The 18,267-nt window shown below is 36.6% G+C and overlaps 1 protein-coding gene across 10 annotated transcripts in view; it reads left to right on the plus strand.

The window, feature by feature from the left end:
• The window catches only part of HEATR5A (HEAT repeat containing 5A), a 117,523-nt gene that overhangs the window by 33,574 nt on the left and 65,682 nt on the right, over positions 1 to 18,267 (plus strand). For 9 of the 10 annotated variants that reach the window (XM_012773445.2, XM_076004128.1, XM_012773449.3 and 6 more), the window contains 7 exons: positions 1,843 to 2,003; positions 3,076 to 3,331; positions 3,843 to 3,998; positions 6,466 to 6,716; positions 10,492 to 10,603; positions 16,219 to 16,371; positions 17,872 to 17,971. In XM_012773445.2, the coding sequence (XP_012628899.2) occupies positions 1,843 to 2,003; positions 3,076 to 3,331; positions 3,843 to 3,998; positions 6,466 to 6,716; positions 10,492 to 10,603; positions 16,219 to 16,371; positions 17,872 to 17,971 (1,189 nt within the window). The remainder of the gene's footprint in view (positions 1 to 1,842; positions 2,004 to 3,075; positions 3,332 to 3,842; positions 3,999 to 6,465; positions 6,717 to 10,491; positions 10,604 to 16,218; positions 16,372 to 17,871; positions 17,972 to 18,267) is intronic. The other variant, XM_076004130.1, reaches the window with a different exon arrangement.

Here is an 18,267-nt window from a genome sequence, read left to right on the forward strand (position 1 = left end):
CTCCACTGCTTAACTTGAATTCACCTGAGTATCATATCGAGGCCTTTTTGCCACACCTGTTTCCTCCGCTTAGAACACTTTTTCTCCAGATATCTTCATGCTTTTTTTCTTCACTACGCTCAAACTCTGTTCAAACGTCACCCTTTCAATGAATGCTACCCCTGTAACCCTATTTAAAATCACAGCACTTTCCCCTACCGCTGTATTCCTGACCTTATTTACTCTATTTCTGCATGGTTTTAAATCGATGTTTAAAGTACTGTATCTGTACTTAGTAATTTATTATGTTTATTGTTGTCTGTTCTTCCTAGAATTATCCACAAGGGCATGGATTTTGTACTGTTCAATGATGTTTGTTTTCCAAATGCCACGATAGATTTTTATTTGTTTCAGATGGTTTTCTTTTCTTTAGGCTACGGAGTAGTAATTTTAACAAAAGTTTATTTCTGTACCACTGTATGATTTCAGTCCATAACAAGGGTCAGAGCTTATGACCATTAATTTTCAGAAGAAAAATGAAAGGGAGAAATTAGTCCTTTTTTTCAAAGGAGATATTATTCAGTAGGTAGTCACAGGGAAAAACCCAATCTGTGTCAAATTGAAGGCAACCTTAAACATTCTTGCCCTACCTAATCTCTTAATTATTGTAGCCTAAGGGCCAACTGAGTAGTTTTTTTGTTGTAGTCTCCCTTTGTTGCCCAGGCTACAGTGAGTGCCATGGCATCAGCCTAGCTCACAGCAACCTCAAACTCCTGGGCTTAAGCGATCCTACTGCCTCAGCCTCCCGTGTAGCTGGGACTACAGGCATGCGCCACCATGCCCGGCTACTTTTTTCTATATATATTAGTTGGCCAATTGCTCCAATAGTTGGAGCAATCTGCCTGCCTTGGCCTCCCAGAGTACTAGGATTACAGGCGTGAGCCACCGTGCCCAGTCTGAGTAGTTTTATTGATACAGTATTTAGCTTTAATTTCTTCAGAAACTGAGAGAATAGCAAAAGTTGTATTGCCAGTAGACAATTTTAAAAAGTAGGACATGGTGGTTATTTTATATAAATTTCATTAGGAGTTACAGAGCATTGAATAAAATAAAACTATGATTTTTGACATTTTTAGTATTTCCAAAGAATTTTCAAAGCATTGTGTAGCATTTTCATTTAGGGAGAGCTAGGGTAGTCTTATTTATGTTTTCTCTTATTTCAGAAGACTGCTAGCCTTTTAACTTCTTTGAAGAAAGGGAACAATAGAGCATGATCTTCATACAGTATAGAATTTAAGATGTCCTTGGCCGGGTGCAGTGGCTTACGACTGTAATCCTAGCACTCTGGGAGGCCGAGGCGGGCGGATTGCTTGAGGTCAGGAGTTCAAAACCAGCCTGAGCAAGAGCGAGACCCCGCCTCTACTATAAATAGAAAGAAATTAATTGGCCAACTAATATATATAGAAAAAATTAGCCGGGCATGGTGGCACATGCCTGTAGTCCCAGCTACCTGGGAGGCTGAGGCAGCAGGATCGCTTGAGCCCAGGAGTTTGAGGTTGCTGTGAGCTAGGCTGATGCCACAGCACTCACTCTAACCTGGGCAACAAAGCGAGACTCTTGTCTCAAAAAGAAAAAAAAAAAGATGTCCTTGACATGGTACTTTAGAGTTCATTGTGATTTGAGCTCTGAGTCTTTGTGTGACTTTTTTGTTTGTAAATGTGTAGAATGTCCTGTAAAGTTTGCATTTTGTTTGAATATTTATTTTATTTCTATTAACATACTGGCTTTTTGCAAATCAAAATCATGCATTAAAATTTAGTATACGAAATACAAATCACAGTTTTGTTTTGTTCTTTGTCATAGCAGCCTCACGTCAAAACATTCGCAGAGTATCTCTGGAGGAAGTTCTGGAATTACTAGGAACAGGGTTTCTACGTGGGAGTTCAGGATTTCTTCGGGCCAGTGGAGATATGCTGAAAGGAACCAGTTCAGTCAGTAGGGATGTTCGAGTTGGAGTTACTCAGGTTGGAATCACAAATCAGTATCTAAATGTAATTCACACTGGCCTATAATGAAAGTTTTAGTATCTGACTCCACAGAAGTGACACTATGCAAGGTCATCACTTACACTGTCGTATTTATAAATAGATATAAATGGCCAAAACTTTTTTAAAACTAGGCTAAAAGAAAGGCCAAGACTTTTTTAAAAACTAGGCTAAAAGTAAGAAAACCTTATTACCCATGATATGTTTTAAGTTCCTAATAATGTAAGATTTTTATTTCATTTGAAACAAACATTTTTTGTTTCTAGCCCTTGTGCTTTATGCGTCTTTTGGTTTAATATGTTTTCCACTGTGTTTATGTGTGCTCATACAGTTCAGATTTAAGCTGTTAGTTAGTACAGAGGTCTCTGCATTCTTTCCTTGAATTATCTTTTTTTCTAAATGCTATTATGGTTCAAAGCAAACTTGTATTTTTAAAATTCACATATATCCTCATTGTTTTATACTAGTCTTAATGAAAATATAAGCTTCCCAGTATAATTGTAATTAAACTGTATGTTTCTAAGAAACAGATTACTTAAGAAATCTACTGGTCTTCATACCTCTGGAGTGAGACACACCATTAACATTGATGATAATAAAGATCAGTAATTCATCACTGTAAACTTTCCTGTCAGGTTTCTGAACTAAATTGCCTTATAGTGTATTGAGCATAGTTAATTCTTATAATGTGTTTATTTGTTTGAATCGGGTTTTCTTCAGAATTTTAAAGCTCTAGAAACCTTTGTTCAGAGAAGCTACAGACACATTTTACATATTAGCTGGCTATGCTGACTATTGAAACTTCTGACCAAAATATAACAGGTATCATAAATGAAGTCTCAGTTGAAAGACACTTCAGTTTGGCTTTAAACAAATAAACAAACAAAAAAGTAGTGCTACATTTATATAGTTTCAAGTGGCTGTAAATAAGGAAAGAATATAATTTATAGGAAATAAAAAAGAAATGCGTAATTTCTATGTATTTTGTAGAAAAGAAAATAACAAAATTGAAAACGATTTAATTTTGGAAATAAACTCCTTTCTTTTTTAGGCTTATGTGGTATTTGTCTCAACATTAGGAGGAGCTTGGCTAGAGAAAAATTTTGCTGCCTTTCTTTCTCATATCCTAAGCCTTGTGTCACAGTCACACCCTAAAGCCACCCAAACTCAGATTGATGCTGTCTGCTGTCGACGTTGTGTTTCATTTATTCTTCGAGCTACTATAGGAGGCCTTCTTGGAGAAAAGGCTCAAATTGCTGCTGTAAAGGATATTTGTCAGGCCATCTGGAAGCTAAAGAAAATTGTGGGTATGGATTTACTAAGACAGTTTGTTTTAACAGTGCTAAAGGAATTGTCCCTTTGGAAAAGCTAGGCTAATACATTACTATATTAATACAAAAACCATGAAAGCTGATTATAGTAGTTCCTCAGAATTCATGTGGCACTTCTGTAGAAGCTAGGATAAATTATTTTTGTAACAATTAGTCTTCCTCAGTTCTTCTACTGTCTTAAGTCTACTCGGCTTATCTTAATCAGTAATATTGGAATATTTTTTAGTTTCCCATCAGTTCTCCCTTTCAGTGCCACTTGCTAAAAGAGTAATAAGAGGTCTCTGATTGGGTTGCCTGAACTAAATTTGTTTTATTAGTTCAGTTCTTTCTGTATTGATATAAGTCTCCATTTGAGCCTCAAGTGTTTCATATAAATCAAATGTATGTATTCATTTTTGCCTTTATATCTTTTTGCTCCTAACACCCACCACCTACACTATATTTTAATAAAATAGTGATACGTAATTAATTCTTTTGTTTCCATCAGATGCTGTAATGAGTGATAGTAATTTGGAAACCCGGCTTGGATCCACAGATGTAGCAGCTAGCCAGCATATGCTGGTGTGTGCATTACAAGAACTTGGAAATCTCATATACAATCTTGGCACTACAGCTGCACCCTTGCTACAGGATTCAAGTACAGGTATATCTGTGTTTGTGACTCATCTGGATACTTTATTTTTACTTGTACTGTAGGTAAATTTTTTTTCCAAGGAAGAAAATCTTCATATATAGGACACTTACTATAAATTCCATAGTAGATTTATTAGAGTTGTTTTATGAAAAATCTATAATCAAAATTATTAAAAATATGTATGTGTTTCAGGGTTATTTTGCTTGTGTAATTAAAAATTATTCTCTAAATCTCCACCCCCAGCCCCCTTTCTGGAGATATATAAGATAATGTGGAAAAACTTTACCAAAGAAGTAAACCTGAACTCATCTCTCTCATAGACAACGAAAACATTAGTATCTATATGGTACATATAATTCAGTTCCTCAAAGGTCTTTCCAAAGAGTTTTTATTTTCTTTCTGTCTTTGAAAATTATTTAATCACTTTATAACAGCTTTATTAAGGTATAATTCTTTTTTTTTTTCTAGTTTTTCTCTTGGTTTTACTCTTTGCATTTTTAATCCTTTTTTTTTTTTTTTTTTTTTTGAGACAGAGTCTCGCTTTCTTGCCTAGGCTAGAGTGAGTGCCGTGGCGTCAGCCTAGCTCACAGCAACCTCAAACTCCTGGGCTCAAGCGATCCTGCTGCCTCAGCCTCCTGAGTAGCTGGGACTACAGGCACGAGCCACCATGCCCGGCTGATTTTTATATTATATATATTAGTTGGCCAATTAATTTCTTTCTATTTTTATGGTAGAGACGGGGTCTCGCTCAGGCTGGTTTTGAACTCCTGACCTTGAGCAATCCGCCCGCCTCGGCCTCCCAGAGTGCTAGGATTACAGGCGTGAGCCACCGCGCCCGGCCTTTAATCCTTTTATTTAAACATGATAAACGGCTTCTTTGTGTGATCTTTCTGATGTTTTAAGTTCTTGGTACTTGTTGGCTCCCATGGTGCCTTGTTTTCTTATGTATTTTGTAAATTTGGTTTTTATTTTGTTTTCCTTTTCTTTTTGGAGACAGAGTCTTGCTCTGTCACCTAGGCTGGAGTGCAGTAGCATGATCATAGCTCACTAAATCCTCAATCTCGGGGCTTAAGTGATCCTCCTGCTTCTCAGCCTCCTAAATAGATGGGACTACAGGCACACAGCACCACTCTCAGCTGATTTTTTAAAAATTTTTGTAGAGAGTCTCACTATGTTGCTCAGGCTGATCTCAAATTCCTGGCCTCAAGCAATCCTGTTACCTTGTCCTCCCAAAGTGTTAGGATTACAGGCGTGAGACACTGTGCCTGGCCATATTTTGTAAATTTGACTCTAAGCTCATGTCTCAAGGTCTTGGTAGAATTGGTTTCTAAGATATAATTCACATACCATAAAATTCACCCTTTTAAATTGTACAATTCAGTGGTTTTGGTATGTTCACAGAGCTGTATAACCAATACCACTGTTTGTTTCCAGAGTGTTTTCATCTCCCCAAGAAGCCTGTTAGTTGTCATTCTTATTTCCCTCTCCCTCAGCCCCTGACAACCACTAGTCTACCTTCTCGCTCCATACATTTGCCTGTTACGGATATTTCATATACATTGAATCATACAAAATATAATCTTTAGTAACTAGCTTTTTTTAAATCACTTTTAGAAATCATTTTTATGGCTTTTATCCTTTGTGATACACATTTTCTGCTGACTGAGACACTTTACATTTGTATTTGTTTGTAAGCTACTTAAATCTGGGATATTTAATTAAGTAGCAGTTGACATGAAACTTACATGTTTTGATGAAGGTATGTTGAATCACCAAAGATGTACATCAAAAATAATGACTACAATGGATTGAAACACACTAAATATATAATACTTCATGAGTTCATAATTATGTTAAAAAATGTCCCCCTTGCAAATTGTATTGCTACTGAAAAATGTCATTTTCTGGGTAAATTTGTGCTTTTGGATGTAGCAGTGATAAATGTAGACTTTTTTCTTGTTGGGGGTGGTACTCACTGTCTTCACCATTAGTAGCCCACTGAGGATCCAGCAAAGCCTTGATTTTAACATTTTGTTCTCAGATAATAACAATGTGGTAGATAGGAAGTATACTAATTACGTAAATAAATGTGCTAGAAGGGATTAAAAAATTAAACGGATATGTGGCATTTCTTTTCAAGGTGTTTTTGTTATTGATGATTTTTAGTTTCTAGTACCAAATTAGTAATGATCTCAAGATAAAGTTGGCAGAACACTGGCTTATTTAGGGAAAAAAACATTCTTTTGTATACTGACTTAATTTAAGCTAATTTTCATGATATGTATTAGGTAATTCCTAGGTTTAAAAAGTTTTCTGTAATTATGTATCATTTAATTTTTTCAATTCAGATTTGACTTTTGATAAAATAATGTATTTTATATCGATATGGCTATTTATTCTTTTGACTGTTTTATTGCCAAGTGAGTTTTATTTATTTGTGTGCCTAAGTCATCATTTGTTTATTCTGTCCTTCCAGGCCTCCTTGACAGTGTCATTTCAGTTGTTCTTCATCCTAGCATGTCTGTTCGACTAGCAGCAGCTTGGTGTTTACACTGCATTGCTGTGGCATTACCTTCCCACCTAACACCTCTCTTAGATCGTTGCCTTGAACGTCTTACTGTACTTAAGTCTTCGCCTGAAGCCATAACTGGCTTTAGTTTTGCTGTGGCAGCTTTGTTGGGAGCAGTGAAACATTGTCCTTTAGGAATTCCTCATGGAAAGGGCAAGGTAATTATTTCATTCTCTATATATGATAATAATGTTTCGGGTTTTTCCTAAAAACATAGTCTTTCTGTATATCACCCAAAACTGTGTAGGACAAATTTGTGAGCAACCAGCTATACTACTCTTTAATTATTAGATATTACCAACATAATTGCTATGAAAAATGAAGGGATGGTTTAAAAATATTTTACGCACATTTTAATAAAGGAATGCTTTCTGTGCTTTTTGATAGTGGTATATCCATGTAATAACAGAATTTGTTCCTGAAGGCTTTATTTTGCTATGTAGCTAGCCATGCCATATAAGTACATTTAAAATTCCGTTGTAAAGGATAAATAGAGCTGCAAAAGAAATCTTAAATTTCATTTAATAATTTTAGTGATTTTAATTGTTTGTATTACTTCAAAATTAGTTTACATATAGTAAGGTAAAGTAGATAATTGTGTTATGTTCTTAGGAACCAAGATTTTCCATTTCAGAAAAAAAAGCTACAGCTATAGGACCAAGAAAATTTGGTAAAAGCCCCATATGTTAAACTTGAATTGAAATTATCAGTATTAACTTATAATTTTATTTTTTTAAAACACTTATGTCTTTATTCTGTCCAGTAAAGAGGCCTAAAAGCAGTGATAACCCAGTAGCAGGGAATATTCCTAGTGCCCAGAATGTGGCTCCAAATACCATTTCCAACCAAAAGAGAATCAAGCATCCATGCAGTAGTGGCTGGTTTCAGGTCTGGGGCAGAAAATGTACAATATAAGTTTGGGATATCTTATCATGCCAGAAATTAAGAAAGTCATCAAAAAATATTATGTTCATCTTAAAAGGAAGTAACTTAGGGGGTTCCCACTGACCCAAGATGGGGTCATTCATACATCCAAAATAATGGCTACAATGGATTGAAATGCACTAAATATATAGTATTTCATGAATTCATAATTATGTTAAAAAATATATCCTCTCTGCAAATTGCATTGCTACTGAAAAATGTCATTTTTTGGGTAAATTTAGTGCTTTTATTTGTAGCACTTCCAAACAGGTAAATAATACAAAACCTAGTGAATAAATAACCTAGTTTTAATGTACAAAGAATGTTGAAGAGAGCTAAAGAAAAAAATTTTTTTTTTTTTTTTTTTTTTTTTTTTAAAGACAGAGTCTCACTTTGTTGTCCAGGCTAGAGTGAGTGCCGTGGCGTCAGCCTAGCTCACAGCAACCTCAAACTCCTGGGCTCAAGCGATCCTCCTGCCTCAGCCTCCCGAGTAGCTGGGACTACAGGCATGCGCCACCATGCCCGGCTAATTTTTTATATATATATCAGTTGGCCAATTAATTTCTATTTATAGTAGAGACGGGGTCTCGCTCTTGCTCAGGATGGTTTTGAACTCCTGACCTTGAGCAATCCGCCCGCCTCGGCCTCCCAAGAGCTAGGATTACAGGCGTGAGCCACAGCGCCCGGCCAAGAAAAAAATTTTTAATGAAACACTGAATATACAATATAGACAAAGCTTAGTGTTGGAATTTTGTTTGTTTTTTAATAGCTAGGAATGATAAGTTGTTAGAGAATACTGTTTGACAATGTCCTTGTAATCCATACATCACACGCAATATATTTGAAAAAATAAATCACAATAATTCTTTTCTTTCTCATTGTCACTCCTCTGCCATTATTGAGTTTTATAGTGTATCCTCCACAGTTTAGGCTCTGCAATAGACCATTCCAATAGACATCACCAATTCCAAAAATATTTCAGGTATTGCCACTGCCATTGGAAAAAGGTAGTTGACAACTTTGGGAGGTGTTGTTATTCATTTAAATTCATTATTTTAGTTATATTCTGTACTGAACTAACACATCACATCTTGCTAAGCAAAGAATTGTCATTGCATATATTTAATTAAACTTAATATCCTCAGATATCATTAGTTCAAAGTTCACATCCTCATATTTGAAATTTCTTTCTGAGAAAATATCTACTTGTCATGATTTGACTAGAGTGGTTTGTTTTGTCCTTTTTTTGAGTGCTATCTATTGACTGTATAGGGAGCAGGTAGTCCTAATTTAGTAGTAAGTTGGATTTTTAAAAAATTCGCTAGCCTGGCTGGGCACAGTGGCTCACGCCTGTAATCCTAGCACTTTGGGAGTCCGAGGCGGGAAGATCACTTTAGGTCAGGAGTTTAAGACCAGCCTGAGCAAGAGTGACCCCTGGTCTCTAGAAAAAAAATAATAATTAATTAGTTAAAAAAAAATACACTAGCCTTCTTTAGAAAATTTATATACCAGCTTATAATACTTGCTGCTTTTCAGAGGTGATTGGTAACAGATGTTTTCCCTGACATATTAGATACTTGTTGGCCTATGTGCTATATAAGCATACATTATCCATAAAATTGAAATATCTAGTTTTTCTTCTCTGTTGTTTTATAACCCTGCTCAGTTCATAGACTTTTTTTTTTTTTTTTTTTTTTTTGAGACAGAGTCTCACTTTGTTGCCTGGGCTAGAGTGCTGTGGCATCAGCCTAGCTCATAGCAACCTCAAACTCCTGGGCTCATGTGATCCTCCTGCCTCAACCTCCCGAGTAGCTGAGACTACAGGCATGCACCACCATGCCTGGCTAATTTTTCCTATATATTTTTAGTTGGCCAATTAATTTCTTTCTATTTTTAGTAGAGACGGGGTCTCGCTCTTGCTCAGGCTGGTCTCAAACTCCTGACCTTGAGCAATCCGCCTGCCTCGGCCTCCCAGAGTACTAGGATTACAGGCGTGAGCCACAGCACCCAGCCTAGACTTTCTTAATATAACATTTTAATGATCCTGCTTTTCATGGTGACACAATTTTGACTACTTTTAGCCACTATAGTATACCACCTCTGGGAAGACTGTGATTAGCCACTAAGGTATCAAAGTGGTATGTAGAATTTTAGAAAGAGAGACTGCTATAATGAAACTTTTGGTAATTACTAGTGTAAAGGGATAGTTACTTAAAACTAAAAGTAAATTCAAATTCTATACAGCTATACTTAAACAATCTTACAATGTTTTCACATAAGCTGTACAGAGAACTATAGAGTTGTTGTGTACTACCTAATATACCAGTATTTAATCTTGTAAACCTAATTTTTTATAGTTTCCTATATGACATTGTCCTATTATGTAATCTACATCTACGATCCCCAAACCCTAAGCCCCTGACTGGTACTGGTCCAAGTGGCCTGTTAGGAACAGGGCCACCCAGCAGGAGGTGAGCAGCAGGCAGGCCAGCAAGGGAGGCTTCATCTGTATTTACAGCCACTCCCCATCGCTCACATCACCACCTGAGCTCCACCTCCTTTCAGATCAGTGGGGGCATTAGATTCTCACAGGAGCGCAAACTCTACTGTAAACTGCGCATGCAAGTTATCTAGGTTGCATGCTCCTTATAAGAAATGCCTGATGATCTGAGGTGGAGCCGAGGTGGTGATGCTATTGCTGGGGGTTGGCTGGAAATACAGATTATCATTAGCAGAGAGGTTTGACGGCAAAATAAATGTAATGCGCTTGAATCATCTCGAAACTATATCCCCGACCCCCATCCATGGAAGAATTGTCTTCCATGAAACTGGTCCCTGGTGCCTAAGAGGTTGGGGACCACCAGTCTATATAAATGACAGTTCTTCATCACATTTATTTTACGTAAGAGTTAATTTTTCAAGAGATTATTATTGGTTGCTATCATTTGTTTAGTAACTTATGAACTGATATGCTTTTTTTTTTTACATTGTTCTTTTATACATAAATAGATTATTATGACATTAGCAGAGGATTTACTGTGTTCTGCTGCTCAAAACAGTCGTCTTTCAGCTCAACGCACGCAGGCTGGATGGTTGCTGATTGCTGCTCTGATGACATTAGGTAACAGTCTTGTGGAAGGTTTACATAATTTGAAATACTTTGTTTTCTGAGTGAAAGGATGCTTATATATGATTTGATGAGACTAACTCTTAATATGTGCCAGAATTTAAATAGCCATACAAACGAGTTTCTTCTAGTAGTCAGTCACCTTAAGAAGCCATTTACTTTCTCTATTTCTTAAAACATTTTCATATCTCTCTTTTGAATTTCTCTTCCAGACCAGTTTATAAGCCTCAAGTAGGATAAGGCAATTTAATCATCTTTCAGGCTTAACCCTCAGTGACTCTGGCTTTTCCAAAAATATTCACATCTCTCTTCAGGAAAAAAGTCTTTCCACAATATAAGGATAGGCATGAGAACATACCATAGTTTGTGAATCCAATTCTGTAATTGTTTTCAGGGTTGGTAATAGCCAGTAAGGTTGCTATATTGAAGGGCTTGGGGCTCATTTAAATTGTGTTTATTGAAAATCAGTAATCAGGCTGGGTGGCTCACATCTGTAATCCTAGCACTCTGGGAGTCCGAGGAGGGAAGATTGCTTGAGCTCAGGAGTTCAAGACCAGCCTAAGCAAGAGTGAGACTACGTCTCTACTAAAAATAGAAAAATTAGCCAGGCGTCATGGTGCATGCTTATAATCCCAGCTATTTGGGAAGCTGAGGTAGGAGAATCGCATGAGCCCAGGAGTTTGAGGATGCAGTAAGCTCTTGTGATGCCACTGCACTCTTCCCAGGGCAACAGTGCAAGACTCATCAGTAATTATTTTATGGTTATGACTATTTACATCCTGTAACTTTGAAACTTAATTTTATTACTTTATCATAGCTATATTTTTTTAAGTCTCTATTATCATGTAAGTTATTGCTAGGATATAGAACTGACTGGATTTGACCAAAAAATCATTTTGACTCCTATGAGTGATATAAACTGAAAGGAGCTTAAATTAAAATAAACAATTGTAAATGAAGAACTACTTTAAGTAATGTTCTTAAGATGATTAAAGAGATTTTGGGGACTAGATCAGGTTCAGCCCCGCCGAGGGCCAAATCTGGCTTGTCACCTGTATTGGTATAGCCTGTGAGCTAAGAATGGTTTTTACAGTTTTTAATGGATGAGGGGGGAAAAGGATATTTTCTGCTATGTGATAATTAAATAAAAATCAAATTTCAGTGTCTGTAGTTTTATATGAATACAAGCACACTCATTTGTTCATGTATTGTCTGTGGCCTTTGGTGCTACAGTGGCCGAGTTGAGTAATTGCAACAGAGAATGTATGGTTCTTAAAGCCTGAAATGTTTACTATCTTCCCCTTTACAGAAGATGTTTGTTAGCCCCCTAGTATAGACCATCATTTCACAATGTGCTAGGAATAATGTAGTAAGACTTTTATTTGGTTTTGCTGGGTCCTTCATGTCTGCCATATTGATGTTCTTGGTGAATTAAAGGGGAAATAAACTACCTAATAAATGCAATATTTTGACAGTAGCTTTTAAAACAAGGTAATTCCATTGGGGACAACAAGAGGAAGACAACAAGAGGTCCTTTCACCTTTAAAAAAGAGATTAGTACAACATGTTTTATTGTATATTCATAATCAACATACAAAAAAGATTAAAATTTTAATAATGTTTTTGTTTAATTACTATGTATTTTCTTGGGTTCTTTCCATTTTTCTTCTGTATTCTTTCCCCTTTTTATGAATTTTTAGAATGTGTTAATCTAGCAACTTTCAAAGGGGATCATCAGTGATGTTTTTGTTTTTAGGTGTCATTATGAACTTATAGAATTTTATGTATTTATGTGTTTCAATCCATTGCAGTCATCATTCCTTTCAGTGGTCAAATGGTCTCATCATTAGTCAGTGGGAGCCTTTTCTTTCTTTCTTTCTTTCTTTTTTTTTTTATTAAATTTTATATATTTTTTTTATTCCTTAATTTTTTTCTTTCTTTTTTTTTCATAGACAATCTCAGACACCAGAAAGTAGGAGCCTTTTCTAATTGGCTCGTGTGTCCTTTTAACATGAACCTCGTATTGTTTGATAATGTGTTTGTTTATTCTTTGATAATGTGTCCAGGTTTTATGTTGTGTATTTCCTTCCCTCAGCTTACCATCAGCCATTTCTCCGAGGAGCCTTGATTCTTTTTGTGGGAAATGGTTTTAACCTTTTTTGCTATACTTACCAGTTTATATGATGTCATATAAAACAACTTTAATTCACCTATAGATAACTCTACATCTTGTATATCTGTGGGTGGCTCATAAGGTATATTTGTATGTTGTTTTTTGTTTTGTTTTTTTTTTGAGACAGAGTCTCGCTTTGTTGTCCAGGCTAGAGTGAGTGCCGTGGCGTCAGCCTAGCTCACAACAACCTCAAACTCCTAGGCTCGAGCGATCCTTCTGCCTCAGCCTCCCGAGTAGCTGGGACTACAGGCATGCGCCACTATGCCCGGCTAATTTTTTATATATATATCAGTTGGCCAATTAATTTCTTTCTATTTATAGTAGAGACGGGGTCTCGCTCAGGCTTGTTTCGAACTCCTGACCTTGAGCAATCCTCCCGCCTCGGCCTCCCAGAGAGCTAGGATTACAGGTGTGAGCCACCGCGCTCGGCCTGTATATTGTTTTTGTTACAGTATTATTCATAAGTGTGAAAAACTTTTTTTTTTTTTTTTTGAGACAGAGTCTTACTTTGTTGCCCAGGCTAGAGTGAGTGCTGTGGCATTAGCCTAGCTCACACCAACCTCAATCTCCTGGGCTTGAGCAATCCTACTGCCTCAGCCTCCTGAGTAGCTGGGACTACGGCCATGCACCACCATGCCCAGCTAATATTTTGTATATATGTTTTTAGTTGGTCAGTTAATTTCTTTCTATTTTTAGTAGAGACGGGGTCTCGCTCAGGCTTGTTTCGAACTCCTGACCTCGAGCAATCCTCCCGCCTCGGCCTCCCAGAGTACTAAGATTATAGGCGTGAGCCACCATGCCTGACCAAAAAACTTTTGTTGATGTTTTAACTTTGCAATTACTATAAACTCATTTTTAATAACTTAGTTTGTATATGTTTCTGAAATCTTAATATCTCTCTAGGAAAGAGATGCTATACTGTCCACTATTGAGATAGAGAAGTGTCATAAGGGTACAATAGAATATGTTTGTGAAGTTTTTCTCTATTACATATATTCTCAGTGATTACACACTTCTTTTTTCATATCTGACTAAATTTTGCTGTCAGAATTTTCTGTATTCCCATAACCCATTATGTATGAATGTGAATGTGTGCACTCATGTACTTATACACACATAAACCTCTTACAATCATTTCTAGTTTTAGAAGTTGTACTTCATCAAGAAAAGTAGGGCCGGGCGCGGTGGCTCACGCCTGTAATCCTAGCACTCTGGGAGGCCGAGGTGGGCGGATTGCTCGAGGTCAGGAGTTCAAAACCAGCCTGAGCAAGAGCAAGACCCCGTCTCTACTATAAATAGAAAAAATTAATTGGCCAACTAATATATATATATAGAAAAAATTAGCCGGGCATGGTGGCGCATGCCTGTAGTCCCAGCTACTTGGGAGGCTGAGGCAGGAGGATTGCTTGAACCCAGGAGTTTGAGGTTGCTGTGAGCTAGGCTGATGCCACGGCACTCACTCTAGCCTGGGCAACAAAGTGAGACTCTGTCTCAAAAAAAAAAAAAAAAGAAAAGTAGCGAGCAACAAGTATTGAATTCATTTTGCTGTAGGCATTAGCATAGTATCTCTTCCTAAAAAGTCAAGTCAGAAAAAAATGGAGAAACTAATTATTTTTAATCTACTAACTTGCATGCATTAAAAAGAGATGGGCTTGTAATTGCTCTTTCATTTTGTTATTAGTCTCACCTCTTTCTGTGCAAATAAGGCAAATTTTTGAGTGATAATTACATGTCAAACATTATGTAAATGCTTACCATGAGCCAAGCACAATTCTATATATAAACTCATATATGCCTCAGAAACTGTCCTAGAGATAATTACTATTATCCCCATTTATAGATGAGGAAATCGAGGCACAAAAGCTTAAGTAACTCTTCCAGGCTTACATACTAATAAGTGGGTAGAATAAGGATATTAAACTAGGTGTAGGCAGTCTCCCTCCAAAGCCGATGCAGTTCTAAGCTGTGATGCCATACCACAAAAGAAAGATACAGTCAACAGAATGTGGGAATAAGAAATAGGGAGTGTTTATAAGAGAAGTTTAAGGTAACCCTGTAATTTGAAAGAAATTTACTTGGGGAGAAAAGCTATGAGTTTTGGTTTTTATACTTTTTAATTTTTTCTTTTTTTTTTTTAAATTGGTAATCATCAATTATATTGTCTTTTATTACTGGGTTTGTGTATTCATGACTCCTCAATTTATATATGTTGTTCTGAAATCTATTTTTTTATTTTTTTGAGACAGAGTCTCACTTTGTTGCCCAGGCTAGAGTAAGTGCCGTGATGTCAGCCTAGCTCACAGCAACCTCAAACTCCTGGGCCCAAGCAATCCTCCTGCCTCAGCCTCCTTAGTAGCTGGGACTATAGGCATGCGCCACCATGCCTGGCTAATTTTTTCTACATATATTAGTTGGCCAATTAATTTCTTTCTATTTTTAGTAGAGACGGGTCTCACTCTTGCTCAGGCTGGTTTCGAACTCCCGACCTCGAGCAATCCACCCACCTCGGCCTCCCAGAGTGCTAGGATTACAGGTGTGAGCCACCACGCCTGGCCAGGAATCTTTTTTTTTTTTTAAGTATTCTCTTCAGATATTTCACATCTGATTTTTTATTTGGAATAAGTTGCTATCTGAAATTAGCATTAGCCTGGGCATGGTGGCTCATGCCTGTAATCCTAGCACTCTGGGAGGCCGAGGCGGGCGGATTGCTCGAAGTCGAGAGTTGGAAACCAGCCTGAGCAAGAGTGAGACCCTGTCTCTACTAAAAATAGAAAGAAATTAATTGACCAACTAAAAATATATATATAAAAAAAAAATTAGCCAGGCATGGTGGCGCATGCCTGTAATCCCAGCTACTTGGTAGACTAAGGCAGTAGGATTGCTTGAGCCCAGGAGATTGAGGTTGCCGTGAGCTAGGCTTATGCCACGGCACTCACTGTAGCCTGAGCAACAAAGGTGAGACTCTGTCTCAAAAAAAAAAAAAGAAATTAGCCTTATTCTGAGGATTAGGAATTTAATGTTATTTGTTACTATAATGATTATACCTTACATTTATGTAGTACATTAGGGTTTTTCAAAGTACATTCTATCATTTGGATCTGACAAACTCTTAGAGATAAGCAGCATAGGTGGTACTAGCTTCATTGTATATATAGAAGAAGCTGAGACTCAGAGAAGACAATAGTAGTGGAAGAGCTGACACTAGGGCCTAGGCTTTACAATTAGTTCCTTGATTTTCCTCTCTATACTCCAGCACCTTCAGATAATAATTCATTCAGTAGTAGATTCATTTGGAACCAGAAGGTAAGAAAAGGGACAAAATATTGCAGTAGTGAATTAAAATGTTTATTCTAAGAGAGACATTCCTGCTGAATAATAAGAGTTTTAAAGAGTAACCACTTCGGGTTCTCTTACAAATGACAAGTTGACATTACAGGTCCTGCAGTTGTCAGTCATCATCTTGCTCGAGTTCTGCTATTGTGGAAGTGTGTCTTTCCAGCATCTCCTAAAGATCTAGAAACAGAAAAGAGCCGAGGAGATTCATTCACATGGCAGGTAACCCTGGAAGGACGAGCTGGTGCACTCTGTGGTAGGTTTAGCCTTTTTTTTCCCTTTCTTTTGGCTTTATCCCCATCCTTTGTCTTTACATGTACTGGTATGTTTTATTTAGTGCCATGGGAGAAAAAAATCTGTCTTCAGTGGTTTTTGTAACTTAACTAAAAATATGTAATTGATTAGTTGATGATGATAACTGAAGTATGATCATAATAAACCAAATTTGAAAGTTCTGATCTTTGACATAATGTGTTTTATTAAATGCAGTCCAGCTGCAATTAATGTTAAGATTAAACTTAAAAACTGTTAAGATTGCTTTGTTTTAGGTAGGCATTCATTCCTCTTTTCAGAAATACTAGAGTTTGGTTTAATTAGCATTGCATAAGCATGGTTTCCATTTAGTCTATATAGTTGACCCTTGAACAATGTGGGGATTATGGGTGCCCTCCGCCTGTGAAGTGGAAAATCCACATAAAACTTTGATTCCCCAAAAACTTAACTACGAATAGCCTACTGTTGACCAGAAGCCTTACCAATAAAATGAATAGTTGGTTACCAAAAATTCTATATGTTATATATATTATATGCTGTATTCTGACAATAAAGCTGGAGAAAAGAAAATGTTAAGAAAATCATGCAGGAAAAATATCTTTACTACTCATTAAGTGGAACTGAATCATCATAAAGGTCTTCATCTTCATCATCTTCATGTTGAAAAGGCTGAAGAGGAGGAGAAAGAGAAGGAATTGGTCTTGCTGTCTCAGGGGTGGCAGAGGTGAAAGCAGTGGAGCAAGAGGCAGTGGGGGCAGGCACACTGCGTATGTAACTTTTATTGAAAAGAGTCTGCATATAGATGGACCCACACAGTTCAAACCCATGTTATTCAAGGGTCACTTGTGTATGAAAGGGTCACTTGTACCCTTTTACAAATATAGACTGTTAAAAATATTAACAGTATTTCATCATGAAAATTTGAACTAAGGAAGGGTGGGATCCCTAGAAACACATGGCAGCATTGATTTTGGTTTTGTTTATTTGTTTATGGCAATTTTATACTCTCTTAACCCATTTTAAAATCGATCTTGAAACTCAGTGTAACTTTAAAATACTCATTTTATTCTACATATAAAGTAACTCCTTATAGAAAGTTCTTTGTGTGAGCTAACATTTGTAAAAACCTAATATGCTGACTCAAAAATCAGCATGGTTCCACAGAACTAGTTGTAGAATTGGCAAATTTGAGAATCTAAGCTAATTTTTTTTTTTTTTAACTTCTGTGCTCAAAGGCTGAGTAAAACCCCAGGACAGCAACATTTTATTAATTTGCGTATTGGTCTCTTTTAATAACCCTAGAAAAGTTTTTTTATAATAGTATGATGAAGAGTTGGAAGGCGCTAGCTTCCTTTTTATACTAGAGTTTCAAGAATTTTTTTGTTTTTAGTACATTTCTTTATTCCTCTAATAAAAATGCTGATACTGTACCATAATCAAATGCTTTACACTATGCTGAGTAAAAGTCTCTTCTCTTTTTCAGCTATCAAGACCTTTGTTTCCTACTGTGGTGATCTCCTTACTGAGGAAGTAATTCAGCGTCTTCTTCCACCACTTCCTTGTGCTGTGGATTTGCTAACTCAGTAAGGATCAGCTAATTAGATTTGATCAAATTTTCTAAGAGCAACTAGTTATCCTCTGATTATATAATATTCCTTAAGTACAACAATAAGACAAGCTTCTGTGGTTGGTGAATGATTTTCCTTTTGCAGAGGAAGGCAATCATTTAGTTATGTGATTTTTTTTTTTTTTTTAGGCTAGGATCTTGAAAAAAAAAATACATACTAAAAGGGAAGGAAATTACTGGGTGAATAATGTACCTTCCATACAGGCAGACTTAACAAGAAATTAAATATTAACCCTGTTAACATTTTCAGGT

This window comes from Microcebus murinus, chromosome 6, assembly GCF_040939455.1.
Source record: "Microcebus murinus isolate Inina chromosome 6, M.murinus_Inina_mat1.0, whole genome shotgun sequence".
NCBI classification, from domain to species: Eukaryota; Metazoa; Chordata; class Mammalia; order Primates; family Cheirogaleidae; genus Microcebus; species Microcebus murinus.